Raw genomic sequence first — 21,435 nt, forward strand, 5'->3', positions numbered from 1 at the left:
AGCGCTCAGTACAGTGTTCTGCACATAGTAAGCACTCAATAGGTATGATGGAATGAATGAATGAATGAATGAATACTCTCCAAGCGCTTAGTCCAGTGCTCTGCACACAGTAAGCGCTCAATAAATACAATTGAATGAATGAATCAACTGCTTAGTCCAGTGCTCTGCACAAAGTAAGCTCTCAACAATTACGATGGAATGAATGAATGCTCTCCAAGCGCTTAGTACAGTGTTCTGCACACATTAAGCGCTCAATAAGTACGGTGGAATGAATACTCTCCAAGCGCTTAGTCCAGTGCTGTGCGCACAGTAAGCGCTCAATAAATACGATTGAATGAATGAATCAACTGCTTAGTCCAGTGCTCCGCACAAAGTAAGCTCTCAACAAATAGGACGGAATGAATGAATGAATACTCTCCAAGCGCTCAGTACAGTGTTCTGCACATAGTAAGCGCTCAATAGGTATGATGGAATGAATGAATGAATGAATGAATACTCTCCAAGCGCTTAGTCCAGTGCTCTGCACACAGTAAGCGCTCCATAAATACGATTGAATGAATGAATCATCTGCTTAGTCCAGTGCTCTGCACAAAGTAAGCTCTCAACAAATACGATGGAATGAATGAATGAATGAATACTCTCCAAGCGCTCAGTACAGTGTTCTGCACACACTAAGCGCTCAATAAGTACGGTGGAATGAATACTCTCCAAGCGCTTAGTCCAGCGCTCTGCACACAGTAAGCGCTCAATAAATACGATTGATTGATTGATTGAATGAATCAACTGCTTAGTCCAGTGCTGTGCACAAAGTAAGCTCTCAATAAATGCGATGGAATGAATGAATGAATACTCTCCAAGCGCTTAGTACAGTGTTCTGCACATAGTAAGCGCTCAATAGGTACGATGGACTGAATGAACGAATACTCTCCAAGCGCTTGGTCCAGTGCTGTGCGCACAGTAAGGGCTCAATCAATACGATGGAATGAATGAATGAATGAATGAATGAATGATTAGGGCTGAGTGGGCAGGGCCGGCGGAGCCAAAGGTGAAAGGTGACGGGGGCGGCCGGCTGCGCCTGCGCGATCGGAGCGCGCCCCCGACGCTCCCCGCCCTTCTGCGCCTGCGCGGGCGGAGCGCGCGCCCCCCCCCCCCCCCCCCCCACCGCCTTTCGCCGGCCCGCGCATGCGTCCGTGCGGCGGGGCGGCCGCCGCTCCTCTTCCCGCGGCGCAAGATGGCGGAGTACGACCTGACTACGCGGATAGCGCACTTCTTGGACCGCCATCTGGTCTTCCCGCTGCTCGAGTTCCTCTCGGTGAAGGAGGTGAGGGAAGGCGGAGGGACGGAGGGATCGAGGGAGGGAGGGACGGAGGCCGCGGCCCGGGCCCATCCCCTCACCACACGCACGTGGATGGCGATGGCGGCCACCCCGGGCGCCAGGCCCGGACCGACCCTGGGCCGCTGAGGGGAGACACTCCTCCCTCACAACCCGCCCCCCGGCCCGGGGCCGTTGCCGGGGACACGGCCGACCGACCGACCGACCGACCGACCGACCGACGGCCCGCAGGGGGAAGGCCCAGGCCTCCCCCCTCAGCAGCATCATCATCACCATCAGTCGTATTTATTGAGCGCTTACTGTGTGCAGAGCACTGTACTAAGCGCTTGGGAAGTCCAAGTTGGCAACATACAGAGACAGTCCCTACCCAACAGCGGGCTCACAGTCTAAAAGGGGGCTTCCCTCAGCCCCGGAAGGATCCTCGCTCGCTCATTCAGTCAGTCGTTTAGGCATCCGTTCATTCAATCGTATTGATTGAGCGCTTACTGTGCGCTGGACTAAGCGCTTGGGAAGGACAGGTTGGCAACGTATTCATTCATTCAGTCGTATTTAATGAGCGCTTACTGTGTGCGGAGCGCCGGACTAAGCGCTTGGGAACTACAAGTTGGCAACATATTCATTCATTCAGTCGTATTTGGTGAGCGCTTACTGTGTGCGGAGCGCTGGACTATGCGCTTGGGAAGTACAGGTTGGCAACGTATTCATTCATTCAGTCGTATTTAATGAGCGCTTACTGTGTGCGGAGCGCTGGACTAAGAGCTTGGGAAGTCCAAGTTGGCAACATATTCATTCATTCAGTCGTATTTGGTGAGCGCTTACTGTGTGGAGAGCCCAGGACTAAGCGTTTGGGAAGTACAAGTTGGCAACATTCATTCATTCAGTCGTATTTGGTGAGCGCTTACTGTGTGGAGAGCGCTGGACTAAGCGCTTGGGAAGTCCAGGTTGGCAACGTATTCATTCATTCAAGCGTAGTTATTGAGCGCTTACTGTGTGCAGACCACTGGACTAAGCGCTTGGGAAGTACAAGTTGGCAACATATTCATTCATTCAGTCGTATTTGGTGAGCGCTTACTGTGTGCGGAGCGCTGGACTGAGCGCTTGGGAACTACAAGTTGGCAACATATTCATTCATTTAGTCGTATTTATTGAGCGCTTACCGTTTGCGGAGCGCTGGACTAAGCGCTTGGGAAGTCCAGGTTGGCAACGTATTCATTCATTCAAGCGTAGTTATTGAGCGCTTACTGTGTGCAGACCACTGTATTAAGCGCTTAGGAAGTCCAAAAGTTGGCAACATATTCATTCAGTCGTGTTTATTGAGCGCTTACTGTGTGCAGAGCGCTGGACTAAGCGCTTGGGAAGTACAGGTTGGCAACATATTCATTCATTCAGTCGTATTTAATGAGCGCCTACTGTGTGCGGAGCGCTGGACTAAGAGCTTGGGAAGTCCAAGTTGGCAACATATTCATTCATTCAGTCGTATTTGGTGAGCGCTTACTGTGTGCGGAGCGGCGGACTAAGCGCTTGGAAAGTCCAAGTTGGCAACATATTCATTCATTCAGTCGTATTTGGTGAGCGCTTACCGTGTGCGGAGCGCTGGACTAAGCGCTTGGGAAGGACAGGTTGGCAACATATTCATTCAGTCGATCGTATTGAGCGCTTACTGTGTGCAGAGCACTGGACTAGGCGCTTGGGAAGTACAAGTTGGCAACATATTCATTCAGTCGTATTTATTGAGCGCTTACTGTGTGCAGAGCGCTGGACTAAGCGCTTGGGAAGTACAGGTTGGCAACATATTCATTCATTCAGTCGTATTTAATGAGCGCCTACTGTGTGCGGAGCGCTGGACTAAGAGCTTGGGAAGTCCAAGTTGGCAACATATTCATTCATTCAGTCGTATTTGGTGAGCGCTTACTGTGTGCGGAGCGGCGGACTAAGCGCTTGGAAAGTCCAAGTTGGCAACATATTCATTCATTCAGTCGTATTTGGTGAGCGCTTACCGTGTGCGGAGCGCTGGACTAAGCGCTTGGGAAGGACAGGTTGGCAACATATTCATTCAGTCGATCGTATTGAGCGCTTACTGTGTGCAGAGCACTGGACTAGGCGCTTGGGAAGTACAAGTTGGCAACATATTCATTCAGTCGTATTTATTGAGCGCTTACTGTGTGCAGAGCGCTGGACTAAGCGCTTGGGAAGTACAAGTTGGCAACATATTCATTCAGTCGTATTGAGCGCTTACTGTGTGCAGAGCGCTGGACTAAGCGCTTGGGAAGTACAAGTTGGCAACATATTCATTCAGCCGTATTTATTGAGCGCTTACTGTGTGCGGAGCGCTGTACTAAGCGCTTGGGAAGTACAAGTTGGCAACATATTCATTCATTCAGTCGTATTTAATGAGCGCCTACTGTGTGCGGAGCGCTGGACTAAGAGCTTGGGAAGTCCAAGTTGGCAACATATTCATTCATTCAGTCGTATTTGGTGAGCGCTTACTGTGTGCGGAGCGCCGGACTAAGCGCTTGGAAAGTCCAAGTTGGCAACATATTCATTCATTCAGTCGTATTTGGTGAGCGCTTACTGTGTGCGGAGCGCTGGACTAAGCGCTTGGGAAGGACAGGTTGGCAACATATTCATTCAGTCGATCGTATTGAGCGCTTACTGTGTGCAGAGCGCTGGACTAGGCGCTTGGGAAGTACAAGTTGGCAACATATTCATTCAGTCGTATTTATTGAGCGCTTACTGTGTGCAGAGCGCTGGACTAAGCGCTTGGGAAGTACAAGTTGGCAACATATTCATTCAGTCGTATTGAGCGCTTACTGTGTGCAGAGCGCTGGACTAAGCGCTTGGGAAGTACAAGTTGGCAACATATTCATTCAGCCGTATTTATTGAGCGCTTACTGTGTGCGGAGCGCTGGACTAAGCGCTTGGGAAGTACAAGTTGGCAACATATTCAGTCAGTCGTATTTATTGAGCGCTTACTGTGTGCGGAGCGCTGGACTAGGCGCTTGGGAAGGCCAGGTTGGCAACGTATTCATTCATTCAATCGTATTTATTTAGTGCTTACTGTGTGCAGAACACTGGACTAGGCGCTTGGGAAGTCCAAGTTGGCAACATATTCATTCAAGCGTATTTATTGATTGTATTTATTGTATATATGTACATATGTCTGTACGTATTTATTACTCTATTTTATTTGTTCATATTTATTCTATTTATTTTACTTTGTTAATATGCTTTGTTTTGTGGTCTGTCTCCCCTTTCTAGACTGTGAGCCCGCTGTTGGGTAGGGACCGACTCTATATGTTGCCAACTTGGACTTCCCAAGCGCTTAGTCCAGTGCTGTGCACACAGTAAGCGCTTAATAAATACGATTGAATGAATTGAGCGCTAACTGTGTGCAGAGCACTGGACTAAGCGCTTGGGAAGTCCAAGTTGGCAACGTATTCATTCATTCAGTCGTATTTATTGAGCACTTACTGTGTGCAGAGTGCTGTACTAAGCGCTTGGGAAGTACAAGTTGGCAACGTATTCAGTCATATGAATTGAGTGCTTACTGTGTGCAGAGCACTGTACTAAGCGCTTGGGAAGTACAAGTTGGCAACATATGGAGAGGGTCCCCACCCAACAGCGGGCTCACCGTCTAGAAGCAGGAGACAGACAACAAAACAAAACATATTAACAAAAGAAATAGAATATGTAAATATGTACAAGTAAAATAGAGTAATAAATCTGTACAAACGTACATGCAGGTGCTGTGGGGAGGGGAAGGAGGTATGGCAGTGGGGGGGGGGAGGGGAGGGGGTGAATTCCTTCATATTTATTGAGCACTTCCTGTGTGCACAGCACAGGACTCACCTTTTGGAAAGCATTCATTCATTCAATCGTATTGATTGAGCGCTTACTATGTGCAGAGCACCAGACTAAGCGCTTGGAAAGTATTCATTCACTCAGTCGTATTGATTGAGCACTTACTGCATGCAGAGCGCTGGACTAAGCGTTTGGAAAGTATCCATTCAGTCGTGTTGATTGAACTTTTACTGTGTGCAGAGCATGGGACTAAGCGCTTGGAAAGCATTCATTCAGCTGTATTGATTGAGCGCTTACTGTGTGCAGAGCATTGGACTAAGCGCTTGGAAAGCATTCATTCATTCCATCGTATTGAGCGCTTATTGTGTGAAGAGCACTGGACTAAGCGCTTGGAGAGTATTCATTCAGTCGTATTTATTGAGCAATTACTGTGTGCAGAGCATTGGACTGAGCCCTTGGAAAGTATTCATTCATTAATTCAATCGTGTTGATTGAGTGCTTACTGAGTGCAGAGCATTGGCCCGTGAGCCTGTTGTTGGGTAGGGACCGTCTCTATATGTTGCCAACTTGTACTTCCCAAGCGCTTAGTACAGTGCTCTGCACACAGTAAGCGGTCAATAAATACGATTGAATGAATGAATGGACCAAGCGCTTGGAAAGTATTCAATCGTATTTATTGAGAGCTTACTGTTTGCAGAGCACTGGACTACTCAATGATGATGGTGGTATTTGTTAAACACTTACTAGGTGTAAACCATGGTTCAGGCGCTGGGGAGGTTGCAAGGTGATCAGGTTGTCCCACGTGGGGCTCACAGTCTTCATCCCTATTTTACAGATGAGGTAATTGAGGCCCAAAGAAGTGAAGTGAGTTGCCCAAAGTCACACAGCTAACATTTGGCATTCGGGGTTTGAGCCCATGACCTCTGACTCTAAAGCCCGTGCTTTTTCCACTGAGCCATGCTGGGGGAAGGCCCAATCCTCGGCTCTCAGCCCTGGAAGTTCGTTCGTTCATCGTTCATTCATTCATTTGTATTGATTGAGCATTTACTGCATGCAGAGCACTGGACTAAGCACTTGGAAAGTATTCATTAATTCAGTCGTATTGATTGAGCGCTTACTATATGCAGAGCACTGGACTAAGCACTTAATGATGATGTTATTTGTTAAGCGCTTACTATGTGCGAAGCACCGTTCTAAGTGCTGGGGGGGTACGAGGTGATCTGGTTGTTCCACGTGGGCCTCACAGGTTTCATCCCCATTTTACAGATGAGGGAACTGAGGCCTAGAGAAGTGAAGTGACTTGCCCAGGTCACACAGCTGGCAAGAGGCTGAGCCAGGATTAGGATCCATGACCTCTGACTCCCAAGCCCACGCTCTTTCCACTGAGCCACGCTGCTTTCTAGACTGTGAGCCTGCTGTTGTGTAGGGACTGTCTCTATGTGTTGCCGACTTGTACTTCCCAAGCGCTTAGTACAGTGCTCTGCACACAGTAAGCGCTCAATAAATACGATTGATTGATTGATTCTCTGTTCATTCTCCATTCATTCATTCAATCGTATTGATTTTTTATAATGGTTATTGTTAAGTGCTTACTATGTGCCAAGCACTGCTCTAAGCAGTTGAACGCCTACTGTGTGCAGAGCACTGGACTAAGGGCTTGGAGAGTATTCATTCATTCAGTCATATTGCTTGAACGCTTACTCTGTGCAGAGCACCGGACCAAACTCTCGGGAAGTACAACTCGACAACAGGTAGACAATCTGTTGTCTATCTGTAGACAATAGATAAGACAATTCAGTCTTATTTGTTGAGCACCTACTGTGTGCAGAGCAGCAGAGTAAGCGCTCGGGAAGTACAACTCGGCAACAGGTAGAGACGGTCCCTACCCTACAACTGGCTCAATCGTATTTATTGAGCGCTTACTGTGTGCAGAGCACTGCACTGAGCGCTCAGGAAGTACAATTCGGCAACAGAGACGGTCCCTAACCAGCAACGGCTCATAGTCTAGAAGGGGGAGACAGACAACAAAACAAGCAGACAGGTGTCAGTATAAATAGAATTATAGCCATGTACATCTCCGTGGGATCAGTCCGGCCCATCGCCTACAAGGCGGAGCGGTGGACACCCGTGCTTTATAGCAATAATAATAATAACAAAAAGAATGGTAGTTATTCAGCGTTTACTACTCATCAAACAGCGTTCAAAGCACCGGGGGAGATACAAGGGAATCAGGTTGGACCCAGTCCCTGTCCCCCATGGGGCTCACAGTCTTCATCCCCATTTTACAGGTGAAGGAAGTGAGTCCCAGAGAAGTGAAGTGACTTGCCCAATGTCACACAGCAGACAAGTGGTGGAGCTGGGATTAGTAATAATAATAATAATAATAATGATGGTATTTGTTAAGCGCTTACTCTGGGTCAAGCACTGCTCTAAGCCCTGGGGGAGATACAAGGTAATCAGGTTGGACCCAGTCCCTGTCTGACATGTGGCTCACAGTCCTCATCACCATTTTACAGATGAAGAAACTGAGTCCCAGAGAAGTGAAGTGACATGCCCAGTGTCACATAGCAGACAGGTGGCGGAGCTGGAATTAATAATACAGATAAATATTATGGTACTTGTAAAGCGGTTACTATGTGCCAAGCACTGGAGTAGGTCCAAGGTAATCAGGTCGTCACACTTGGGGCTTACAGTCTTAATTCCCATTTTACAGCCGACGTAACAAGCCCAGAGAGGTGAAGTGACTTACCCAACGTCACACAGCAGACAAGTGGCGGAGCCGGGATTAGAACCCCATGACCTTCTGACTCCTAGGCCCACGCTCTAGCCATGATGCTGTGCCCCTTCTTACCGGCCTCAGTCATTTAATCATTCTGTCGTATTTATTGAGCACTTATTGTCAGTTACTCGTATTTATTGAGCGCTCACCATGCGCCGAGCACTGCAGTAAGCACTTTGAAGAATACACTACAACAGGAAGCAGATCCATTCCCTGCCCACAATGAGTTTACAGTAGAGACAGACTCCCGCCCCCGCTTTATGGAGTCTTGCAGCTTGTTTTCTGCCCGCTCCGTCCCTCCTGAGCCCTGGGAAGTGTCCTGGCCGCTCCTGACAACTCACATCTCGTGGGCCGCTCCCCCACTAGGACACAACCTTGCCCTAATGGATAGAGCACAGACCTGGGAATCGGAAGAACCGCTCTTCTAATCCCACCTCTGTCAAGTGTCTGCTGTGTCGCCTTGGGCAAGTCACTTCTCTGCACCTCAACTACCACATCTGTGAAGTGGGGGCTAAGACTGTGAGCCCTGTGTGAGACAGGGACTGTGTCCAACCCGTTTAGCGTATATCTACCCTAGTGCCTGGCACATAGTAAGTGCTTAACAAATAACATCAGTACCATTATTATTATTAGCAGTATTAATAAATACTGTTGAATGAATATTATTATTAACAAAGTTCTCAAGTGAAGCTGTAACAGTTCCCGGACCTCAGGGAGGTCTTGGTATTGTTAAGTGGTTACTATCTCTTAAGCACTGTTCTAAATGCTAGGATAATTACAAGTTACTCAGGTCATGCACAGGCCCTGCCCCACATGGGCTCACAACCTAAATAGGGAGACTAGGGATTGAACCTCCATTTTTTCAGGTGAGAGGGCTGAGGCCCAGGGATTTAAGTGACTTTCCCAAGGTCACACAGCAGGCAAGTGTCAGAGTCAGGATTAGAACCCAGTCCCCTTGACTCCCAGGCTCATTCCACTAGGCCACATTCATTGTGGGCAGGGAATGTGTCTATTTTTATATTGTACTCTCCCCCAAGTGCTTAGTGCAGTGCTTTGCACAAAGTAAGCGCTCAGAAGTTATGATTGAAGGAATGAATGAATGCTCCTCGGAAAGAAGGCAAAAGGGGGAAAGGAAAATGGTTTATTTATTTATTTTCTTGTACATATCTATTCTATTTATTTTATTTTGTTAGTATGTTTGGTTTTGTTCTCTGTCTCCTCCTTCTAGACTGAGCCCACTGTTGGGTAGGGACTGTTTCTATATGTTGCCAGCTTGTACTTCCCAAGCGCTTAGTACAGTGCTCTGGACACAGTAAGTGCTCAATAAATATGATTTGATTGATTGAGTGGCACAGCAAGTTTGGTTGGTGGTGGGACACAATCGATCAATCAACCCACAGATGAGAGTGCAGGGGTAGTTGGGAAAGAAGAGTACTCCCTCGTTCCCATGTTCCTGCAGCCTTTCTGCGGTTTAGGATTGGGGGTAGACATAATTAGTATGTTGGGAAGGGTTTTTCTTGTAAATTGGATGCTGGGCTTGTGGTTGCTCACAAGCTTTTTCAAACAGTACTTATTTTCAAATAAGAGTCATACTACAAACTGGCGATGCATATGTAGTATGCATGGGGCTTTACATTGCAAAAACATGGTTTAATCTTAATTGCCATCAGTTTACCTATCTTAATTTCATATATAAACTTCTAGGTTGATTTAAAATGTTTGCTTCCCAATTCTTTTATAAGTTGCTGCCAGATTGTGACACAGTTGAGCGACATAGTTTTGATTTTACAAAATTTCTAATCGGTAATTTTTTTATGTTGGTAATCCTGAGGCAATGTGTTGTGGTTATTATGTGCTAATATTGGGGTAGATACAAGAAAATCTGATCAAAGTCACTGTTCGCTTGGGTTCCCCAGTCTAAAGGAAGGAGAATAGGTGTGTTATCCCCATTTTACAGATGAGGTAACTGAGGCACAATTTAATGGACTTGCCTAAGTCACATAACAGGTAAGTGGCAGAGCCAGGACTAGGGTCCAGGTCTCCTGACTCCCACGCCTCTGCTTTTCCACAGGGCCACACTGTATTTCACTGGATAACTTGATAAATTACTTAGTACATACTGTAATACATCATTTTCTATGGGTTTTGAAATCCAGATATATTTTATTTCAGATATACAATGAAAAAGAATTATTGCAAGGAAAATTGGATCTTCTTAGTGATACCAACATGGTGGACTTCGCTATGGATGTATACAAAAACCTTTATTCTGATGATATTCCTCATGGTATGTAGCTTAGTTAACAATCTTAACCATCTTTCTCTATAACTAAGTTCTTTTCTTGTAAATTGGAAGTTATTCTCTATAACTAAGTTCTTTTTCAAAAAGGAATAAACACAAAAGGATAATTTCTAGATCTTCCCAGAATCAACATTATGATGTTAAAGTAGCCCGGTTGGAAGTAAATCAGTTTTACAAGTCTTTTAAAGTATTAATTTCTCATTGTACAAGGCTGCTTGAGATGTTTGAAAAAAGTTATCCCATAAAACAAGACATATACTTGCTGTTCTTCTTGTAACAACTTTAAAGTATTGTTTGAAATGCACCTTTAAAATTTCGGATTTTTTTTCCAGTGGAGTAGCCTAAACTCTGGTTTATTTTGGAGATGCTGTATTTTCTATGGACTAAGAAACTTCTGTCAGAGCAATGAGTTCTAATGTTAGTAGAAAATCTTTCTGGATGTTTGCATTCTCCTACTTGGTTCTTTGTTCTGACTCTGCTCTCATAATAAATTGGAGGGTACAAAACTTGTGTCCCATAGATAGTTTAACTGTGCAATAATAAAAGAAAATCTTTAAAGAAATATTTTAGGCAGGTGAGTTTTTAACTTCATTTGAATTATAACATGTAACATTTTTGTTCCAGCCTTACGAGAAAAGAGAACCACTGTTGTTGCCCAGCTGAAACAGCTGCAGGCAGAGACTGAACCAATTGTCAAAATGTTTGAAGACCCAGAAACTACACGGCAAATGCAGTCTACCAGGTGACATTCTCTTTCAACTTGGAATGGTTTAAAAAAAAAAATCAAAACTCTTTCTGGATTTTGTTATGCTACATTCGGTTTCCCGGAGCTGTTCTCCATTTTCACTAGGGATTTTACCTTTGGATATTCCATTTATCCTATGCTAAGCCCCAGCAGTTAACTCAGCCAGCTGGGGTGGGTGAGGGTGCAGACCCCTAAGCACTATCAGTTCCTCTGTGCAGGCTCTCAGGCTTGAAGTCTGGGGACCGAGGCTAATTCCTCATTCTCCGTATTCCTATTGTCCAGTGACTTCAACATTCTTTTTAAAATAAATGTTTCTCTCTAACTAGTAGTCCTTTCCAACCTTCAGTTATTTCACTAGGGCTTGTCTAGGGAATTTGTTGGCAGGCAGAATGTGGTTTTCAGTCTCCCTCTGCTGTACTTTATACTCGGCCTTCCCTATCTCATATATTCTTCTTTATTACTGATGGGACCGTCCCAGGAATATGAGTTTCCAGAGACCTGTTGCATGCAATTCGAAGGGACAAAAAGAGGAGCAAAGGTAGAAAGAGAAGGAACTCTGAACTGAGGAGCACAACATTGAAATGTCGCTAAAATGCAGGGGCAGCGTCTTCCAGTGCAATAAATGTCCATTTCTGAGCTGTAGTCATTGGAGCAAAACTCAATATCGTTGCCTTTGATTCTCATGACTTTAACTCATCCCTTTGGCCTTAGAGGTATTGAATAACTGGGATCCAAGTTATGAATACCAGGGGTAATTAAACACTTTAAATACATTTTTCCTCTAAAACCATAGACTCACTATCTAGGACCTCCTATTTTGTTCTTTCAAGAGATTAATTACTGGGAGTTTGCTAGGATCTCCTTCCGCATTTTTAATGTCTGCTTTCAATCTTTTGATGTTACATAATTCTAAACTCTTTTATAATAGATTCAGAGCATCATTTTAAAGCCCATGACTCAGTTATTAGTGTTACAGTTTTCATTGCAAAATTCAGTATTCCCAAGTAATGTGAATATTAGTCGGAACAAAATAAATTCAAGGGTTTTTTTTTACTTTTATATTATTTTTTTAAAATTATTATTTTTTTGGAGGGGTGAGGAAAATCCTGTGTGTCAGCCTCACAGCCACCCAGGCTTCTCAGCTGTACTTGATCAAAGTCAATGCTCACTTGTGTAATTCAATTAAATTCTAACCTTTGTCTTAGTGAAGCCTACTGGAAGGTTATTTAAAAATATAGATACCTTATTGCCCTGATGTACTAATCACCTTGGGATTTCTGCCAGAGGACTCTAAAACAGAATAATTGTTGAGGTAAAGGGTCACCTTCAGATGCTTTTTATGTATTTACAGAAGATTGTGAGTAGACATCAGTATTCCCATTGTCTTTCAAGGTATTACTAAAGGCAGACTTTCAAGTTTGATTTGGAGTACTTCAGGTTCTTTGTTCTTTTATAAATTATGCCTGGCTTCCTGTCAAGGGGGCAATACACTTCTTTGTCACTTTTCCATAGTTCTAACCCACAAGTCATCAAGAATCCAAGTGTCAGAACACCCTGCTAAAAAGAGACACCATCTCCTAAAATTGTTACTGACACAATTCCATAAGTCCCCAACACTGAACAAGGTGTCACGTAGACTTAAGACTCAAATCATTTGTGGAGAAGCAGAGCAGCTTTACTTCTAGCTTGAACTGGGGGTCAAGAGTGTTTGGAACTGCAGACTAAAATTTGAGGTAGCCATGGCCATTTTAGTGGTAGGAATTCACATATATGCAGTTTGATAGTCACAGTATTTTCATTCTCTCCTTCGACTTTGTTAGTTCCCCTGTTTTGTTTTGTGAAACTTTAAATATGGTGTTTTTGTTGAAACTTCTAAAAAACTGACCAAATCTTTCTTTTTTAAATGAAAGGGATGGTAGAATGCTCTTTGACTACCTGGCTGACAAGCATGGTGTAAGTCTTTTTTTTTTTTTTTCCTTTAAAATTTTATTTGAAGTTAACAAAAAATGTGTTACTTAAAATCTTAGAACCTTAATGATTTTAATTTATATGTTAGGATTATTTCCTCATTTTCCTTTCATCATGTACTGTGCATGCACTTAGAGTTGTGGGTGAATGTTAATTAAGTTCAGAAATGAAGTTAATAAATGAAATACTTTTCTGGTGGGAATAAATGTTTAAATTTATTTTGAAATGAAAATCATGGAAGAATTTTTTTTGGTTTCAGTTTAGGCAGGAATATTTAGATACACTCTACAGATATGCAAAATTCCAATATGAATGTGGCAACTATTCAGGAGCAGCAGAATATCTGTACTTTTTTAGAGTATTGGTAAGTGAAATTTATCTTTCCTTTATTAACAAAGATCATTGATACACCCTACGATATGGAGTATTTGTCGTCCAATCCCTTTCTTTAGAATGTTGTGACTCTGCCGTAGTCAGTGACAAAGGAGAGCATGAGAACAAGCCCTGGATTAGGAAAAGCAATCTCTCAGGATGATAAAGAGCTGTACTATCCAAGACTGTCAAAAAAACCTTAGAGCTGATCATGTGGACCAACAATATGGAGGAATGCCAGCCCCATTTTAATCTCCCAGATAGCTGTCATTCACAAAATGACAATTATAAGCATTTCTCCTTTTTTCCAAGAAGAAAAGCACCACCATCGTAACAGTTATGGAAGCCTATACAAATGTCTTCAGTAATCCTATTTATCATTGTTTCCCACCTCAACCTCTATTAAAAAGAGAGTCAGCACGAGGAAATGGAGGTAGTGAAACTGACTTATTGGGTAGTTTCTCTGGGTTTATCAGTCAGTCCGTGATATATATTGTGTCAAAGCAGTTGGGATAGTACAGTGCTGTAGACTTGGTAGGCACAATGCCTGCCCAGAAGGAGTGTAGAGGGGAAGACAGAAATTAAGGTTAAAGTAAATCACAGATAGGGGAAATGGCAGAGAATAAGGATTTGCATTGTGCTCTGGGGCTGAGGGTGGGTTGACTATCAAAGTGCTTAAATGGAACAGGCCCAAGGGCATGAAGCCGGAAGGGAGAGTGAACATGTTGGGGTGGTCCCCTGAGAATGTTATGATGGCTTTAAAGATGGGAAGAGTGGTGGTCTTTCCGATGTGAAGGGTGAGGGCGTTCCAGGCAAGAGGACTCAAGCAAGGTGTTGGCCGTGAGACAGATGAGATGAGGTGCTGTGAGTAGTTTGGTTTAAGAGGAGTGAAGTGTGTGGGCTGGATTGTGTAAAGATATCAGGTATTAGAGGATTAGCCTGACTCAGTGGCAAGAGCATGGGTTTGGGAGTCAGAGTTTGTGGGTCCTAATCCTGCCTCCAGCTGTGTGACTTTGCGCAAGTCACTTAACTTCTCTGTGCCTTAGTTACCTCATAAGATGGGGATTAAGACTGTGAGTCCCTATGGGACAACCTGATTACCTTGTACATACCCCAGCACTTAGAACAGTGCTTAGCACATAATAAGCGCTTAACAAAAACCACTATTATTATTATTATTATCATTATTATCAGCAGATAGGAAGGGGAAAGTTTTAAGTGTGTGGTAAAGAGCATCTGTTTGATGGGCAACCATTAGAGGTTTTTTGAGGAGTGGGGAGATGTGGACTGAATACTTTTTAAAACAATGATCTGGGCAACAGTAAAGTGGTTGCAACTACCACCTCTTTACTGATACCTACATCTCCAGCCCCAATTTCTCTCCCTCTCTACAGTCTTGCATTTCCTCTTGCCTTCAAGACATCTGTACTTGGATGTCTTCCCATCACCTCAAGCTTAACATGTTCAAAACAGAACTCATTCATTCATTCATTCATATTTATTGAGCGCTTACTGTGTGCAGAGCACTGTACTAAGCACTTGGGAAGTACAAGTTGGCAACATAGAGAGACAGTCCCTACCCAACAGCGGGCTCACAGTCTAGAACTCCTCATCTTTCCACCCAAACCCCATCCCCCCTGACTTTCTCATCACTGTTGTTGGAACCACCATCTTTCCTGTCTCACATGCCTGGAACCTTGGTGTTATCCTTGACTCCTCTCTTCCATTTAACCCACATATTCCATCCATCATTAAATCTTGTCGATCCCACCCTCACAAAATAGCTAAAATCCGCCCTTTCGTCTCCCTCTAAACTGCCACCACGTTAATAGTCACTCATCCTATCCCACCTGTATTACTGCATCAGCCTTCTTGCTGACCTTCCAGCCTCCTGCCTCTTCCCACTCCAGTCCATACTTCACTCTGCTGTCCAGATGGTTTTTCTACAAGAACATTCAGGACATGTCACCCCACTCCTTAAAAAAACTCCAGTAGTTGCCCATCCACCTTCGCATCAAACAAAAAACCCTCACCATTGGCTTTAAAGCATTCAATCCCCTTGCCCCCCTCCTATCTTACCTCGCTGCCCTCCTACTACAACCCAGCATGCAGACTATGTCCTTTTAAGTTCATTGTAGAGAAATTTTATCTGTTACTTTGAGAGTTTACAATAAATTGGAGCTTTCAAAGTTCCACAAAACTCAGCATGTTGCTTTTATGTGCATCTTCACTTCAGGTTTTACAAATTTTAAAAGTCATAATGTTGCACAGGTATGCTTCACTAAGACTGTGGCACTAATTAAGAAAATTCTAATAGTGCCTTTTGGAAACTGGTATAAAACTGAGCTCATTCCCATAAGCATTTGTAAATGAATTAATCAGTGTTGTATAACTTACAAGCAGAGTGAAGGTAATCCTCAATAATGTGGAATATACACCTTATCAAAAAGTTCTATCTCTTGCCGTTTGAATATTCTAAAGTATTTAAGGGAGTAAAGATCACTTACTTTGGAAATATAAACAACTTAAACCAGGATTGTAAAACCAGAACCAGATTTCATTACCAGTTGAAGAAAAGAATTGGGTATTTATATCATTTGTTAATGCTCAGAGTGAATTTTGAGAGTGAAGATTTAGTGTCCTGTTAGAGTCCCCAGCACAGTAAATTTATTGTTGCTGATCTCTGGGTGAATGTGCCATTTTTCTGATACATGGAAACTTAAGGCACCTGTTGGAAAATCCAGCTATTGAAACTGTTCTAGCATATCCACCTCTGAAAGCAGGTATCAGTAGCCAACTAAAGACATGAAGTTGAGTTACATGAATTTAAGGAAAAAAATATACCTGCTCAAGTGCAGCAAAAAGCTTTTTACTGTGACATGTAATGAAAGCATCACCATGTGTCATCCTAGCAGATGATTTCTTCTAGGAAATTAGGACATTGATTCTGAAATGCTAAATTAAAGTCCTTCAGAGAACAATCCTTAAAATTCCTTTCTGTGTTCAGATATCTTTTATATACTATTGTGTTCATTCATACCGCATCTGAACTCCATGTTTGGAAAGTGAATAGATCACTGTGACTGGAATCTGTAATAATATCTTTTGATTTAGGATCAAGTAGTTGCAATTTGAATATAGTCTTTTGGAAAGGCTGTCTACTTTCAATATACTGACTGTTTTATTAAAAAGTAGTCAGTGGGTTTGCTGTGATTGGTTTTTTTAATTGAATAATGGAGTTTTCCAAACTCTACTCTGATATTCTGCCATATTAGTGGCAAAGTTCTGTTTTGGATTTGGCTTGGAAAATGTAAAAATTCTGGTCATTCTATGTTCTTTTCTCCTAAGTAAAGATTCCTTTAAAGTGATGTTTGGGGAAACATAAGCCGTGAAAGAACCATTGTAACTGTAAGATTAGAGATTAGAATTTGACACTTCAAGTGACCTAGTGTAGTTCAGTGTTGTATAAATTGAGGTGTGTGACCCCAGAACTACCCTTATTTGAAATAGATTTGGTGAATTACTCTGGGAAAATTGTGTGACAGTTTAGTTATATGCAGGGGCACAGTTACTGATGTCACACTTCCTTAGATTCCAGCATTTATAAGATCATTTGAATATTGTTCAATTTATTGAGAATTAAGTGCCTTCTGATTTGAAAGCAGCCATATCAGCTGGCTCAGAGTGCCAGCTATACATTAAGGGAATATGAGGAAATTTCACTAGTTGTTGTGGTCATGCTGTTACAGAAGGTTCATTAAATGTTTAGGTTGGTGGTGAGCAGTCAAGGCCTCAGTTTAGTAAAATCAGTTCTGTAGATGATGATGGAATCTCCCATCAGGAGTCAGGACCTGCAGGAGTATTTGATTTTAGTATTGGTTAATAGCTTCCTCAGCACCACGTGCACATTGTGAAAAATGTCTGAATAACGAGAGCAGCGACTTCATCGGCTTCCAAGACAGCTGTGTCGCTTCATCATGCTGCAGCATGGCACTGGCATTCTGCTGTGGTCACTTCAGCTATAAAAAGGACCTGTGTGTGGAAACAATGTGCGTTTTGCAGTACGGTGCCCCCTTCCCCACCAACTTGCCCAGTATACTCCATGCCCCAGTGGGAATACAGCTGTCAGTTCTTAGGAACCGCAAGCTGAGCTCACCTTAATACTGAAATCTCTTCCCCTCTGCACAGTCGTGAGCCTTGTATGCTCTGGTCTTGAATTTTGGAAAAAGGGACCAATGTGGTGTGATCTGAATCCCTTGCCTTCACAGATGGAGAGGCACAGGAATGTGGCCAACACCAGCAGTCTTTGGGGAAGGAACCTATACCAGGGATGAATGACCTTTCCCTCCCACCCCAGGAAGCAAGGGCAATGTTGCAGAAAAGCACCACACCTAATATTAGTCTACATAGGGTTAGACTCTGGAAAGTGTACACAGACAGGGGATTATTCAGAATAAGAATATGCTTCCATTCCTGGGCTTTCCGGTAGATCTTAAATACCTTCATGGGATGGTCTGATGGGAGGCCATGTGGTCTAATGGTCAGACACAGGCAAATGGGATACTTTGGTTCTATTGTCACAATTACATCGGTTTTGTAGTAGCTAGGTGTAAATTCAAATCTCTTTGGGAGCGGGAAAGAGAATAGCTTGATTTTGGAAGGATCTAAGGCTTAGCAGGTTCTATCAAAAATCAGACTCCGTAGACTCCACTAAGCTGTGTTTTGCAACACAGTGCGCTAATTCAACGTTTGGGGTCTAGTATTTTTACCTTTTCAGTGCAGTTAATATGCCTGCGGTTTGCAGGGTCCTAGTACATACCAATTAATCAGTAGTATTTACTGAGTACCTCCTGTTTGTACTGTTCTAAGTACTTGGATGAGTACAGTCGAGTTAAGACACAGTCCTTGACCTCCGAGTTTACTTAATTAATTTAATTAATGATGGTATTTGTTAAGTGCTTACTATGTGCAAAGCACTGTTCTAAGAGCTGGGGAGGATAAAAGGTGATCAGGTTGTCTCACGTGGGGCTTACAGTCTTAATCCTCATTTTACAGATGAGGTAACAGGCCCAGAGAAGTTAAGTGACTTGCCCAAAGTCACACAACTGACAACTGGCGGAGCCGGAATTGAACTCATGACCTCTGACTCCCAAGCCCGTGCTCTTTCCATTGAGCCACTCTGCTTCTCTAATGATTTTATATAATTATAAGTAGTCATTTAATCATATCATATAATCATTTACTTAATGATTTTATATGGTTGGATGTAATTTGAGGCTCACCTTTAAAGCTAGCATTCTTTTAGGACAAATTTAGAAATAGTCTAGAAAACTGAAAAAGGGTTAGGATTGTAATTGGCAACAACTTCATCTGGTACTCTGAGGAAAGTGGTTTTCTCAGTGTGGGGGATGGAGGGGAATAAAGTTGTATAATAATAATAGTAATGGTATTTGTTAAGCACTTACAGTGTGCCAGGCAATGTACTAAGTCCTGGGGTGGATACAGGCAAATTGGGTTGGACACAGTCCCTGTTCCATGTGGGACTCTCAGTCCCCATTTTACAGATGAGATAACTGAGGTGCAGAGAAGTGACTTGCACTTAGCAGACAAATGGCAGAGCTGGGATTAGAACCCATGATGTTCTGACTCCCCGGCTCTTGCTCTGTCCACTAGGCCATGCTGCTTCTCTCTGTTGGCTATTGGTGTAATCTGTCTTTTGCAAAAGATAGGTGGCTGCTTGTGCCTCCATTTTATAAGAAACAAGTGCAAATAAATACTGGATTTAACTGGATTAGTTAAAGTTTTCCTCCTGTTTCCTAATTCCTGCAAGCCTTCTGGACCTTCGTGCTGCTGCACTTAGTTCAATGATCAAGTTGTGAAGGGGGCAACGCCCCATGATGTTACTGTGTAGACTTCTTCTAGGGCCTGACTATGTGAATTGTTCTTTTGGAACTAGTTTCTAGATGCATCCCAGGACATCTGAACTGTCTCTTGGTTTTTCACTACAGGATGCTGGCTGGCACTGTTTCGGCCTCTAGCTTTTTCTGAGCCTTAATAAAGAGTACTCAGAGTTGTCTACTCTCAAAAATAAATTCATAAATGGAAAATATTTGAAGCAGAATGACTAGAATGTAGCCAAGCAAAGACTTTGTCTTGGTTTTCCAAGGAAGGACCTGCATGTCTTCATGTAGGCTTCCTGATGATGAATAAGCATAAAATATGCATGGATACTTATGTCAGAGTGCTTTTCTGTAAGGCATGTGTTGGCATTTATTGTTTTTACTTGCTTAAACAGGTTCCAGCAACAGATAGAAATGCTTTGAGCTCACTTTGGGGAAAATTGGCATCTGAAATCTTAATGCAGAACTGGGATGCAGCCATGGAAGACCTTACACGATTGAAAGAGACCATAGACAATAATGTAAGTTAACTCTTCTTTCATTAATAAGAGAGGATTATGGATGGTTAAATGTTTTTCTTTGTTTCCCTCCTCCAATGATTTAGAAAACTAGTGATACTATTGGGAATTTTAAATGTATAAAATTGAACGTATAATGCAAACCTGATTCATTAACGTGCTACAGTGCTTTCATTACCTCCTCTAAATTTATTCAGGCAAGTGGGGCCTAAGTATTTTTGGTAAGGGGAGATTTGGCGAAGTGCCACAAAGGAAGCACTTAGATTTTTGAAACTGAACTGAAAGAAAATGCTGGAGGTGTGCATTGTGCTTACAAGTAAAGAGCAGTGGGATCACTGGTTAATTGGATCTCCTGGGAAGACCCCACTTACCCAGTCAGAAGCTAAAAGCATTTTGCCCGTGTCCCGCGTATACTGGTGATTCTAATCATAGCCTGGCCATTTTCCAGAAAGAATTTGTAAAAATCATAAAGATATATTTATATGAAGGTTATAGGGAAGGTCTCAAGAGGTTATCTGGGCTCATTTCCACTTTTAGGAAAATTATTTACAACAGATGGGTTGTTTTAAGATCTCCAGGAATGGAGACATTCCCACCCCCCACCCTGCATTTGACTAAACTATTCTCCTAGACATATTTCCTTTAGCCTTTCCTGTCTACTGCTGCTGAAATTTTTTTCATTTAATTAGATTTGTAATATTGTGCTAAATTAGTATGAATATCACAGTAAAAAATACTCTGATGATATAATGAATCAGTAATATTCTTTGAACACTTACTAAGTGCTAAGTATTCTACTAAATGCTTGGGTTAGGCACATTCCCCATCCATGAGTTTGTAGTCTAGAGGAGTAAGACTGTTGACCAGAACACCCTCTAGCATTTCTGAATCTTCTTGTTAGTAAAGACGTACTGGCATTTTCCAACTGCTAGAAAATATTAGCAGTAGAAAAATGTAGCTGAATTTTAGGCCTCTGATTGTACATCTTAGGAACTTATTGTTTTAATCAATTTTGAAACATCAAGAACTAAGTGCATTTGTGTATATTAAAGGTTTCCTAGGGAAAATATGCTAAAATATACTTTGAAAGAAAAATAAACTGAGCAGTCATATAAAAATAGATTGTGGAAGCTACTTAGGAGACAGATGTAAAGCTCTCTTAGTACTGTAGCCTGGGATTGGTGTTTTATTTTTTTATTGTGTGTTTTTGTTCTCAGTCAGTCAGCTCTCCACTCCAGTCTCTTCAGCAGAGAACATGGCTCATTCACTGGTCTCTGTTTGTTTTCTTCAACCACCCTAAAGGCCGAGATAATATTATTGATCTCTTCCTTTATCAGCCACAGTAAGTAATTTCACTGTAATATATCCTAATCCAGTAATTTGAAATTTGATAAAAGAAATGTCCATGCCTCCTTTACTGTATCTTAAATTTGAACCCAGCTTTAACCTGGAACTAATTTTTTTTTCTTCTTCCTTCAGAAGGTGGAAGCTCTTGGATTCTTTTTAGGCTTATCTTTTAACTGTGTGAGCTATTTATATTCCTGTGACTTGCCAAATTCAGACATGAGTTTGTAAAGTACTAGCACAGGCATTGGTCCAGTGAGATTTTTTTGTTTTGTTTTAGAAACTATAAAATCTCTGAATATTTCTTAGTTAATGTCCGTAATTTGTGATAGGCCTATCCTTGTAAAAATAATTTTTTTCTTGTGAAGGAGAT

The 21,435-nt window shown here is 42.6% G+C and overlaps 1 protein-coding gene across 1 annotated transcript in view; it reads left to right on the forward strand.

Moving 5' to 3' along the window:
* The first annotated feature begins 1,203 nt into the window (after positions 1–1,203).
* Positions 1,204–21,435, forward strand: part of EIF3E (eukaryotic translation initiation factor 3 subunit E) — a 44,357-nt gene continuing 24,125 nt past the window's right edge. The window contains exons 1-7 of the mRNA XM_038745403.1: positions 1,204–1,321; positions 10,086–10,200; positions 10,840–10,957; positions 12,871–12,913; positions 13,188–13,292; positions 19,596–19,721; positions 20,936–21,060. Coding sequence (XP_038601331.1) covers positions 1,232–1,321; positions 10,086–10,200; positions 10,840–10,957; positions 12,871–12,913; positions 13,188–13,292; positions 19,596–19,721; positions 20,936–21,060 — 722 coding nt within the window. The 5' untranslated portion in view covers positions 1,204–1,231. The remainder of the gene's footprint in view (positions 1,322–10,085; positions 10,201–10,839; positions 10,958–12,870; positions 12,914–13,187; positions 13,293–19,595; positions 19,722–20,935; positions 21,061–21,435) is intronic.

Source organism: Tachyglossus aculeatus, chromosome 4 (genome assembly GCF_015852505.1).
Source record: "Tachyglossus aculeatus isolate mTacAcu1 chromosome 4, mTacAcu1.pri, whole genome shotgun sequence".
Classification (NCBI taxonomy): domain Eukaryota; kingdom Metazoa; phylum Chordata; class Mammalia; order Monotremata; family Tachyglossidae; genus Tachyglossus; species Tachyglossus aculeatus.